Source organism: Myxocyprinus asiaticus, chromosome 39 (genome assembly GCF_019703515.2).
Source record: "Myxocyprinus asiaticus isolate MX2 ecotype Aquarium Trade chromosome 39, UBuf_Myxa_2, whole genome shotgun sequence".
In the NCBI taxonomy this organism is placed as follows: domain Eukaryota; kingdom Metazoa; phylum Chordata; class Actinopteri; order Cypriniformes; family Catostomidae; genus Myxocyprinus; species Myxocyprinus asiaticus.
In genome coordinates this window covers 39,809,723-39,821,981 of record NC_059382.1, presented here as the reverse complement: position 1 = coordinate 39,821,981, position 12,259 = coordinate 39,809,723, and the positions used below count along the sequence as shown (strand labels likewise).

At 39.6% G+C, this 12,259-nt stretch overlaps 1 protein-coding gene across 1 annotated transcript in view; it reads right to left on the bottom strand.

Annotated features, from left to right (window-relative positions):
- The window catches only part of LOC127429801 (septin-4), an 80,148-nt gene extending 75,205 nt beyond the window's left edge, over nucleotides 1–4,943 (bottom strand). The window contains exon 1 of the mRNA XM_051679027.1: nucleotides 4,791–4,943. Coding sequence (XP_051534987.1) covers nucleotides 4,791–4,838 — 48 coding nt within the window. The 5' untranslated portion in view covers nucleotides 4,839–4,943. The remainder of the gene's footprint in view (nucleotides 1–4,790) is intronic.
- Nucleotides 4,944–12,259: the final 7,316 nt, after the last annotated feature.

Genomic DNA, 12,259 nt, shown 5'->3' with positions numbered 1-12,259 from the left:
CAAAATGGGAAAACAATGACTGGAATACGTGCTGAAGGGTGATACGTGCTGGAGGATGAACATGATCTTCAGCCTCCACATACCGGTCAAAATGCCTTCTTAAAAGTGAGTGCCGGAAGTGTATCAGAATCCTCCAGAATCCACTGCAAACTTGCATTCAGCTCACTTTTTATCATCCAGTCACGTCCCATCCTGCATTTTTTCTAGTTGTATATCCTGTTTCACTTGCAAATGCTATATATTGTGTAAAATCGATTGTTTCATGTTGAATTTAAAGAAAAGACCAGGAGAATGCCACTTCATGCAATGCAAGACATTAAATCACAGCCTTACATTAAAAATTACTAGAAGCATATGAAGAGTTATAATTAATCTTTGTATTTATTTTAAGTTTGCCCCAGGGAGAAGGGTTTAAAAGTCACTGTTTGGAAGAATCACAGGGAGCTTGAAAAGGGAGAAACATTCAGTATGTTCAGTTGGCATTCATTCAGATGTGATTAATGATGGCATCCCAATATGTACAAACTATTTGTTTATAATGAGTACATTAAACCGACCCACAAACCTCGAATTGGCTTGGATGCACGTTATGTATCTTTGCCTATTCAAAGTCTGTTTAAAAAGGCTTGTTGTGTGGAGTGTTGGGCCAGATTTGACAGGAAGCTGTATTGTTTTTCTTGTTAACTAGTGCATCTTGGGAGATTTCATGTGGGTTATTTATACAGTTAGCCTGAGAATTCAGACGGAGGTCACCCTCAAACATTCAGCCCTTGCAAGTGGCCATGAAATATATTCTCCTGTGATGTGGTGAATTCCGAACATTTTATTTTCCACCACTGAAGCACTTTATTAGTGAACAGTTAAAAAAAAAAAAAAAAAAAAAAAACATCCCTCGTGGGGCCGTGTCGGTAGTGTTCCGAGTTGTGAAAGAAGCTGGCCAAGTGCATTTGGGTGTGCTCTTGGGTGGAAATACAGAGATTGCAATGTGAGTTGGAGGTGAGGTTACTTGGTGGCGCTAAAAGTTAAGCTCCACTTTGAACGATTGTTCCAGATAGATCTCACAGTGAATTCAAAACTTGGTCTGTGCTTTTCAAAATTCGCAGCACTGCCCCCAGTAAGGGGGAAGTGTTTTTTAAACATAATACACATTTGAGCTCCAGTTTCCGGGGCGCCAAAAGTTGTGATGCCAGTTGTTTTTAGCTTTAGTAAGAGGAATTCATCTTTTTATCTCGACCCCCAAACACCAACCCTAAACCTTGCCATCAATGGAGTAAACATGTATTGTTAAAGGGAAAATGGAAGCTCTGAATCTCTTGACATTGATTATGCGAACTCAATTACTTCTTGGTTTCAACATGGGATGAGAACCCATGTCTCCCATGCGGTTGATGCAAAAATGTCTGATGGGAGATGGTGCTTGTCAGTGTCATGGTTCTGGAACATTCGGAAGCAACATTTAGACTTCCTGTGTGATCATGTTGCTTGTTTGCCATCTCCGTTTCTTGAGCTTCGAAGCCCTGCAAGATCTATTGGCTGCTCAACATATATTTGACTTCGAGTCATGGAGCATCACACAAAGTATGTGATATATTTTAGAGTCAACTTTACAATATCAAACACGTTTAAAATCCTCTGATTGGATGTGATCATGGTTTGAGGGTTAGAAGTCAGAATTTGTGACCATCAAACTCTACTTCCTCCATTAAAGGGATAGTTCCCCCCTAAAGGAAAACAATTATAAAATTGTCAATTAACTGACCGTTGTCTTTCCAAACCCAAATTACTTACTTTCTTCTACCGAACACAAGAAAAGAAAATCCTGGCCACTCTTTCACACGTAAAATAAGGCAATGTGGACTTGGGCTGCCAAGCTTCAAAAGGAAAAAAGAGGAAAAAAAAGTGCCATAAAAGTATCATAAAAGTGGTCCAAATGCACTACACTTAAAGTCTTCTAAAGTCTTACAATTGCTTTTTGTGATGAACAGACCAAAATTGAAGTCATTATTCAGTTACAATCTTGACATTTGCCCCAGCTCTCCTTGGCACGTTCATGGGAGTTCATAAGAGAAGTAGCGATGTCCAATTCACCTTGCATTAAAATGTGTATTATATCTAGATAGTATCTGGATATTCTGGTGGTGGTTGAGGAGATTCCCCCTATACTATGTAAAGCGCTTTGAGTGCCTAGAAAAGCGTTATATAAATGTAAGGAATTATTATTATTATTATTATTATTATTAATTAATAATAATAATAATAATTATTATTATTATTATTATTATTATTTAGCTGTGATCAGATAGGGATCTGATCAAAGTTACCCGCGCAAAATGGAAAATGCTACTTACATATTACATCAGATGCTGTTGTAACGTAAAATTCTCTGTCTTTTAGTAAATTTTAACACTGATGGATAATTCAAATACTTTCCATCATTTTGACTAGGGCTTGGAATCTTAAGGAATTTAACGATTCCAGTTCCTTAACAGTTCCAGTAACGATTCCAGTAATTCTTTTAGTACCTTTTTTTCAAAGAAATATTTGGAAATGAGAAATGCAATTCTTATTGTATTTACCACCCTCTGCAGTCTGTTACCAAATAATGAAATCATTTCAGATTTCTACAGAGCAACACAACTCATGTATCTTTAATCTTTCATTGTAATATGAACAAGCAGTCAGTGACTGCACTGCTTGACTTAGAGACACAGGTCATCATTAAATAAACAATAACAGTTCCAGAGACAGTTTAGACTGTGTTATGTAGACTAATTTTGTATTTCAGGCTTGTGAGATTTCAACAGCTCTTATTTAATTTCGAGTTGGACATTCATAACTTGCACATCAGTATAAGATTACTTCTATACCGGACTATAACAGAAGCAGCGTATGTTTTGGGCTCTAGATTCAAAAGAACCGGCTCATTCATTCTTTTGGGAATCGAACTATACCGGAAGTGGCGTATGTTTTGTGCTGTAGGTTCAAAAGTGCCGGCTTGAGACTCGTTTGATCGGGAATCAAATGCACGGGTAGAACTGTGTTTTTACGCTGTAGAGTCAGTACAGGGCAGCGCTGCTGCAGAGATGTGCTGCTGGAAACACAGTCAGAGTATTTCAGAACAGTGTTCCAGCCGCATTGGCAGAAAATTGCAAGCAGGAGAACCGTTAAATGGAAATGAAAGTCACGAAGATCATATGATTCTGGTATTTTTTTAAAGAACGGAACCGGTTCTGAACCAGACCCAGTTCTCAGTTAACAGAAATTAACAGGGATTTTCCTTTTTTGAACATTTTTTTGTGGCTGCCAAAGCTAAATTTTGGGTTGGCAAAAAAATGTAATGTTTTTAATCTCACGTTCTGCACTTTGTAAGTGCTAAATATGCTTCATATCTGAAACGTGCAAGTGAAGCCTGGTTTCACGTGAGTGTAGTGCGAGCCACACAGTGATTAGAAAACAGGAGAGAGACACAAGTGAGTGGGCATTTGAGGAGAGAGATGAGATATTCCAAGTGTATTCCAATGGAATAATTCATGGGATATTGTTCAATGTTCAGGTGACAAAATTACAAGACGGCAGTGTCTGTTGTGTTTTTCATATTGCAATGGCAGAATAAACGGACAAAATCAAAAACCCACAACACAGCACTATAAAGTCTACTGGACAATCAGCTACAGATTAAATCAAACCCAGAAAGCCATAGGAAATAAGTGCTCCAATCCAGTCTCATAAGTCGTAATAATATTATGAGATGCTTTTACTCCCACAGAAAAAAACAAACAAACTAACAAACAATGTTATTATGATTTTTAACCCCTAAATAATAAAATGAAAAAATAAATAATACAGCCTTACCCCAAATCCAAACCCTAAACCTAAAAAAAAATGATTTTAAAAGAATAATCACTGTTGTGTACCACGGAGGAAAGAAAAACATTGGGTTTGGAACTAGACGAGGGAAGTGTATAACAGGTTATTGACATGGTCATTTGTATTGCATAAATAAATCTGTAATGAGTAACCAGATTTATTCAAAGATATTTTCTTTCTTAAATTAGGTACTGGACAGGAGGCTAGCTAAATTGTGATGCCTGTATTGAATTGATTTGAAACACTTTTTGCTGACCAACTGTTGTAAGTCAAACCTTTCTGTATGAGCCAAGTTGAAGTTGTCATGAGACAATGTTGAATGCTCTGTAGCATCACAGCACAAAATCAATCATCAATTCGGAGTCTAGATGGGACAATTCTAGCAATACATGAAAGAAAACTACACAGAATGGACAGCTAGCAGACCGTGAAGAGATATTCGTGGAATTTGACAAAAAGTATATTTGATTAAAATGACTTACTTCACCTTTAATTAAAATATTAAATTACAATGTTTAAGTCTTCTATGTTTTGGCTGCCACCATCATGTACAGCTTTAAATTGTCAAACCCAAAAAAGCCACTAGGAATAAGTGGTCTGTAGCAAACAGTTCCCCACATCAATTCATCAGAGCCTTAAAATCATAATCCCCCATATCCACCAGTTACTTCATGAGATGATCAGCAATGCAAGCTACACCTGATAAATGAATGAGAACTACCTATGCCTTCATACGACACAACTTGCCCAATAAGGTAATTACATACAACTAAAGATTAACATTTTTTATTTTTTGGCTACCACTATCACTATTAAGTGTAGATTATCAAATACAGACAATCACAGGGAATAAGTGTTGTAAAACAGCCATAAATCAAATCTCTGGAGTCTTAAAATCATTATCATCAGTATTCGAGACTTACTTCTGCAGCTGATGCATTATCCACAGGCACGTTTGAAGGATTCAGCATCCTCTGCTCTGTCCTGGGCCAATGTACACAATATTCCTGCCACTGCAGAAAGCTGAATGACTGCACACACACACACACATACACTATCTCCTTCAATTAGTCTTCACTTCGTCGGCTCAGATTTGCAGCGACATACTAACCACAGCGGATTTGAGAGCTCTCTTACAGATTACTACTCACTCAGGCTGTGCGCTATGAGCTGATTTTTAGTAGCCTGCTAGTATGCACTGCCACCCTCAGACACTGACATAATAGCTAAACATTACAAAACTGGAAATGGACCAAATTATTACATAATCGTACTAGATAACTTTGGGCACATACCATTGCAGACATCAACTAGATTTCGACATTTTTGGAGATAAAAAAACTCACTGCCATTATGCTTGGGTGTTGTGGATTGTTGCCAGGTTACTGGAATGCAGTTGCTATGGTGTCCCGTGTGGTTTCTATTGAGTTTCTAGGTGGTTGCTAGGGTGTTCTGGGTGGTTACTATTAGGTTGTTGCTTACTGGCTCAATGATATTCTCTATCATAAAAGTATTATTGTTTAGAAAAGTAACTGCACACCTCTCCTCAACAAGCCACATGAATGAAAGTATTATTCATGCCCCTTACGCAAATGGTGTGGGATGAATTCCACAACAAAGTTTGATACTTTGGAATTTGTTCAAATCACTAACACCTGCAACATCCTCTATGCAAGTACGTGAGTGAAAACACTAGGGATGAAACAGTTCCCTGAAATCAAACAATCCGTTTAGTTCGCCACCCACGGCTTGGTATACGCGTGGCTCATCTAATGTCTACAGATGTATGGAAATGTATTCAGGACCACTGAATTCAATGAGACAAATTACGTAAAATGGGTTAATGAATGATATACACACAAATTTGTTCTGCTCCTGTTTCATGAAAAAGGCCCAATGACTGTATATGCCAGAAAAATGTGTCTCAAAATGTATTTTTTGGTCTTTAATTTCAGTGTATAAGTGCTGCTTATGGCTTAATTATTTTAAAAAGTGTGGGGCCCATTGAAAAATAAATACTGGCAATCACTGGTTTCGCCCAATCATAGTGTTCAAATATCAATGCACTCCTAATAGTACCAAGTTGTAACGGGGGGGTTAAAATGGGAAAGGTGGTGGCGGGAACTGGACGAACCATCAAAGTAATGTATAATGAAAACTTAAACAAAAAGACACAAACATAAACACACACACGGCAGCTGAATGTGGTTCTCTCTCTCTCGAACTGCCACATCTGGCTCATCTTTATCCCTCTCCTCGGCTGATTAGCACGATTGGGGCCGGGTGTGCGCACTCACGGCCCAGCCCCATCCTCCTCCTCGTCACACTCCTCCCTCCTTTGCCTCAGGCCGAGGAACCCCCGGCATGACTTATGGAAGCTTTTCAGTCTGCTCTGGCAGCTATGTAACCTCGTCAGCACCCCTTCCTTGTGGGGTCCCACAGGGTTCTATTCTTGGACCAATTCTGTTCTCCCTTTATTTGCTCCCTTTAGGATCTATTATCAGGAAATATGGCATCTCGTTCCACTGCTATGCTGATGACACCCAACTTTATTTACCTCTGAAGCATAATGACGCAAGCTCCTTAGAACCACTTGTGATTTGTCTTGATGACATCAAAACAAATTTTTTTATTTTAACGAAGACAAGTCTGAAGTGATGGTCTTGGGCTCAAATGGCTCCTCTGTAGCTTCAGTTACTGACCAATGTTTCCTGAGCAAGTATGTGAAACCAACTGTAAAAAATGTGGGTGTCATTATAGATAGTGATTAGATATTAAATTAGATAAATTAATTCAGCAGTAAAATCTCGCTTTTTTAAACTGAGGTCCCTGTCTTAGGTTAAGTCTTTTTTGTCTTTTAAAGATTTTGAAAGAATTATACATGTTTTTATTTCTTCCCGGTTGGACTACTGTAATGCCCTCTACATTGGTGTTAGTCAGGCTTCCCTCTCGCATCTGCAGTTGGTACAAAATGCTGCAGCTCGCCTCTTGACAGGCACACGCAAACGGGAACATATTTTCCCTGTGCTGGCTTATCTTCATTGGCTCCTCATTTTAGGATTGATTTTAAAATTGTGATGCTTGCCTACAAATCATTAAATGGATTAGCTCCTACCTATCTGTCTGATCTCATCCAAACTCACGTTCCATCAAGGCCACTCAGGTCCGCTGACCATATGTTGTTGGTTGTTCCCAGGGCTAGGTTGAAGCATGGGGGACCATGCTTTTGCCGTTGCAGCCCCAAGGCTCTGGAATAGCCTTCCTCTGCATGTTAGGATCCTAATTTGAGTCTTTTTAAATCGAGGCTTAAGACTTATTATTCACTGGCTTTTAATTCTGCATGAGATAGTCTTTTTGTGTTTTATGTTTTTATGTTCAATTTGTTTGATTCCTTGTGTGTGTTTTTGTTTCTATATACAGTACTGTACAACACTTTGGTCAATGACCATTGTTTTAAAAGTGCTTTATAAATAAAATAAACTTGAAACTTGAACCCCCCTCCTTTCTGGCTGTGCCTGCTGGCAGGCTTTCCCCGTCTTCCTCAAGACCTGGGAGGGAGACAAGGGGAGGGAAAATGGGAGAGGGAAAGAGCGAGGCAGAGCGACAGTGAGAGAAAGAGAAGAGAGAGAGAAAAAGAATTGCTTGCTGGTTCCCAGACATGCCGTCGCCTGGTCCTCGTCCACTCCTCCACCTTCTGGCGGATGACAGCTACTCCTCCCCAGGCGGAGAGCAGCGAGTCCTCCGACCCCTGGCGGATGGAATGCCTCTCTGCGTTCTGGCAGCCGGTAGCGAGCCTCTCCGCCCCTGGCAGCGGCTCCACTGCTTCAGGCGGCTGGCAGCAAGCCCCTCCTCCCCTCGCAGACGGCGGCCATTCCTCCACATCCAGGCGGCTGGCAGCGACTCCTCCGACCCCCGGCGGATGGCTGCGGCTGCTCCTTTGGGCGGACGGCAGTGGCGAGGACTCCACGACAGCGCATCCCTCCTCCCTCCCAGGTTTTGTATGTAACAGGGGGCTTAAAATGGGAAAGGAGGAGGCGGGAACCGGATGAACTATCAAAGTAATATTTAATGAAAACTTAAACAAAAAGACAAAAACAAACACACATGGCAGCTGCATGTGGCTCTCTCTCTCTCGAACTTCCACATCCGGCTCGTCTTTATCACTGTCCTTGGCTGATTAGCCCAATTGAGGCTGGGCGTGCGCACTCACGGCCCGACCCCACCCTCTTCCTCGTCACACAAGTATTTATCGAACTGTACCGAAACCATGAACCCTGAAGCATAATCCGAACCGAACCATGAGAAAGGTGAACTGTTACACCCCTGACAAAAACTTCTATGTACGCAATGTCAAATTCATGCAGTGTTGCATTCCAAAATGTGTTAAGACAGCAATTTGTACACTGCAAAACAATCATTGTCTTTCCGAGTATTTTTTGTCTTATTTTACAGTAAAAATATCTAAACATCCTTAAAACAAGAAGAAAAAAAAATACTTGAAAAACAAAATAGTATGAGAAGTCTTGTTTTCAGAGAAATCTACCAAAATTTGGTGTGGTCTATGCTTCAAACAAGAAAAAACTATTTGTCAATTGGGTAAGAAAAATTCATTTGTTTTCCCTTTGAATCAAGTTTTTTTTCTTACCCCATTGGCAATTCTTTTTTTTTTTTTTTTTCAAAGCATAAACGTTACAAAATTTCTGTTAGATCTCTCTGAAAACAAGAAAAAAAAATATCTAAATGTCATTTTTCTTATCAAGTTAATTTAACATGTTTTAAGACTCTTTGGAAATGTTACTGAAAGAAAAAGATTTTTTGAATTGTAAAGCTACACAAGTACGTTACATTCTTAGAATTGTCACGAGAGCCACTAAAGGAGCATATTTCTGGCCTTAGTATGAGCAGTCATAATAATGATTCTTGTCTTAGAAAACACTGCACATTACAGAAATAATGGTTTGTGATTGGACATAAAATCCACTATAGATTGTTGAATTGCACAGACTCAGACACAACTGAAAAACATGACTGCTGCTATTCCCTTCTAGGTCTGTGTGGGTTTATGTATATATCTAACTCTCAGTTCTGCAGCCTGCACAATTTTATTTGATTCCACTTATGCAGGAAGCCATTGATGCCAGTTGAGGTCTTATCTGTCATGAGTACTGAAGGAGGATATCTATGGCAATGATAAACATCCATTTTTGGTTTGAGTTCCCAAGACAAAAATATCAGCTGAACTGAAATAGCAGGTCAGACGGTGTCAAGAGCATTTGTGCTCTATGGATTGGTCTGTCAAGAAGGTGGATTTTGATTGCGCTGTCTTTCGTTTGTGTAGTATTCACCATTGGTCTGATATTACTTATCTGCATCACACAAAGCTAGCTGTTTTATTTGGACTGGGAACTTACAGTCTGGTAGCTTTATATCCTGTAAAACAAATACATTGTGACCATAGGCAACAGTGAGTTTACTAAAGAGCTTTCTCTGCTTAGATCCTGCCCGAGCAGTGATTGCTAATCCTAAATCTGTAATTAACTATAGATTCATGCAAGAAAATAGTAAAACTAACCAGCCAAAAATCTACCAAGTGAGCATACATGACCCTAACCCTAGTAGTACTAACCCTAACCCAACCGACCCAGGATCTAATCAGCCAAAAGGCCAGATTACCCCTGAAACTGTCCAGAAATGAGCAATCTTCTCAGCACTTCACTGAGTTTTTGGAGAGTAGCAGCCCAAAAGCAACCCAACACTGAAGCAACCCCATCCCAAATACAGGCAAATCCAAAGGAGAAGCCGTCTCAGGTATCCAAACATCAGTGTTTAGGGCGAAGATTAATTTTTCTGCAGGACACATACTCAAAGCAGAAAAACTATGAAATGAGCATCGAAAAGAACATCCATCTAAACACCCAGTCAGAGCACAGACCTACATCCAGTAGAAAGGTCTGTGTTGTGTGACCTGTAAAGCCTAGTGCACACTACTCGACTCAAGCTTGTCACCTTTGATGTTTTTAGTTGGCAACTAGAAGTCTCATGGTGTGTTCAAGTCATGAGGAAGAATCGTATTTACAAGTTGAGTGCACATGAGCGCCATCACACAGTTGTAATTATTAGTGGAAAACTCTGGATTTTTTTGAGCCCTGGCTTTTCAAGTTGGGGGGTGCATCAATTAAAGAATCATGGCAGTGGGGCCTGGGTAGCTCAGTGGTAAAGACACTGGCTACCACACATGGAGTTCACTAGTTTGAATCCCAGGGCATGCTAAGTGACTCCAGCCAGGTCTCCTAAGCAACCAAATTGGCCCAGTTGCAAGGGAGGGTAGAGTCACATGGGGTAACCTCCTTGTGGTTGCTATAATGTGGTTCGTTCTCGGTGGGGCGCGTGGTGAGTTGAGCGTGGATGCCGTGGTGGATGGAGTGAAGCCTCCACACGTGCTATGTCTCCGTGGCAACATGATCAACAAGTCAAGTGATAAGATGCACAGTTTGACGATCTCAGACATGGAGGCAACTGGGATTTGTCCTCTGCCACCCGGACTGAGGCGAATCACTACATGACCACGAGGACTTAAAAAGCACATTGGGAATTGGGCATTCCAAATTGGGAGAAAAAAAAATCATGGCAGAAGCAAAAAAAAGTTGCTGACTCGCAGACTCAAAGCATCTAAGGAGATGAGCTTAAGTTATGTAGTGTGCGCTAGGCTTAAGTGAAAAAGAAAGAAATGTGAAATAAAAAAGTTTGTACATTCTTAAATCAACTAAAATCACTTCACATCGTACATCACATAGTTTTTACAACTTTTGACCTTGTAAACTTACTGGGGACTTGAACGCAGCATCAGATGACAGCATGTGTCCATCACCAACAGTTGTGCAGTGTGCGCACTCCTTTGACTCGATCAGACTAGTCACAGATGCTATGAATGACGAGTTGTCAGGTGTGAACACTGTCCAGACGAGCGAGAGACCGAAAATGAGCAACAGGCAAGGAAATATAGAGAAAGAGCAAGTGGAGAATAAGGCATTGGGACGTGAGTATTCTGTGAATCTTGAAGTATGTGCTTGGCTCAAGAAGTTGATGGGAAGTGATGGAAACACAAAAAGAGAGACAGTAGTCCTGTATCAATGCTTTGATCCCTGAATGAAAAACACATGTTGAACCACACACACTTTTCTTTGGACTTTTACTTCACTACATTTTGAAGAGAAAATTGACACTTTTACTCCAGTAAATTTCTCCAGATGCTTTTGTTACATTTGCGACTGAACACCGCAAAAAATAACATAGCTGTTCATGTATATTGCATGCAGATCGGTGATAGTGATGTCTGATTCGTAAAACAATAATTTGAACCAAACAAAAAGATTCAAAAAGCAGTCTGAATGATTTGTTTCGCAAATCATGAATCTGAATCAAAATCACAAGCGAAGTGCGCGTCAGATAACAGTCTGTCTCCACTGGGTAAGACATGAAACCTCATGTAAGTTTAAATTTGTTTTTTGACCAATTAATAAGACACGTTTTGGCTTAATCATTATGAAAGCTGTGAAATAATAATAAAGTTATGTTCTATCAGCATATGGAAGTTGATCAAATGTGTTTAAGCAACCTTTTATACAGTATATAACCAAGGATGTGTATAAATTATTACTAGCGCTCATGAAAATTTCACACAATATTTATTTTATAAACTAAAGAGTTCTGGGTGGTTGCTAAAGTGTTCTTTGCTTTTAGGGTGTTCTGGGTGGTTTCTAAGGTACACTATTTCAGTTATGTTGTGGTTTAGGCTAAACTACGTTCAAGTCCTCCTTGGAAGTTCGTACTTACAAGGTCAGAAGCCAGTTAATTATCGTAAACTGAAACGAAAACTAAAATAAAAATTCATGGCTCTGAAACTAACTGAAATAAAATAAAAATAATCTCGAATAAGATTTATTTTTCATTTTTGTTGCGGTATGTTTTTAAACCTTTAAACCAGCCATTACCGTAACATGAAGATGCCATTAGACGGCAATAATAGATAGCCTAAAACCTTATTGCATCAGCAACAGAGCGGGAATCACTACCAGAGAGGCAAAACAGGTAGGCTAGATAAAAGTCTTTTCGCTCGTTCTGTCTTACCCCATCAATCTGTGATTTGTTTAACATTTCATTTGGAAGTGGTAAAGAGTTTGGTTTGAAGTTCAGCAGGGTTCGACATTAACGCTTGTCCGAGACATGTAGATTTTTGAAGAGGCATGTAAAGAGAAAAGTAGTCTGAATGTCAATAACAAAAAAATAACCTGTATATTTGTGATATAGCCAAAGCCTCATTACAAAGTTCTTATTCTTATACTGCTGTTAAAAATAATCCAGAGTACGTCATTTTATAATTCCCTAGCGGTCT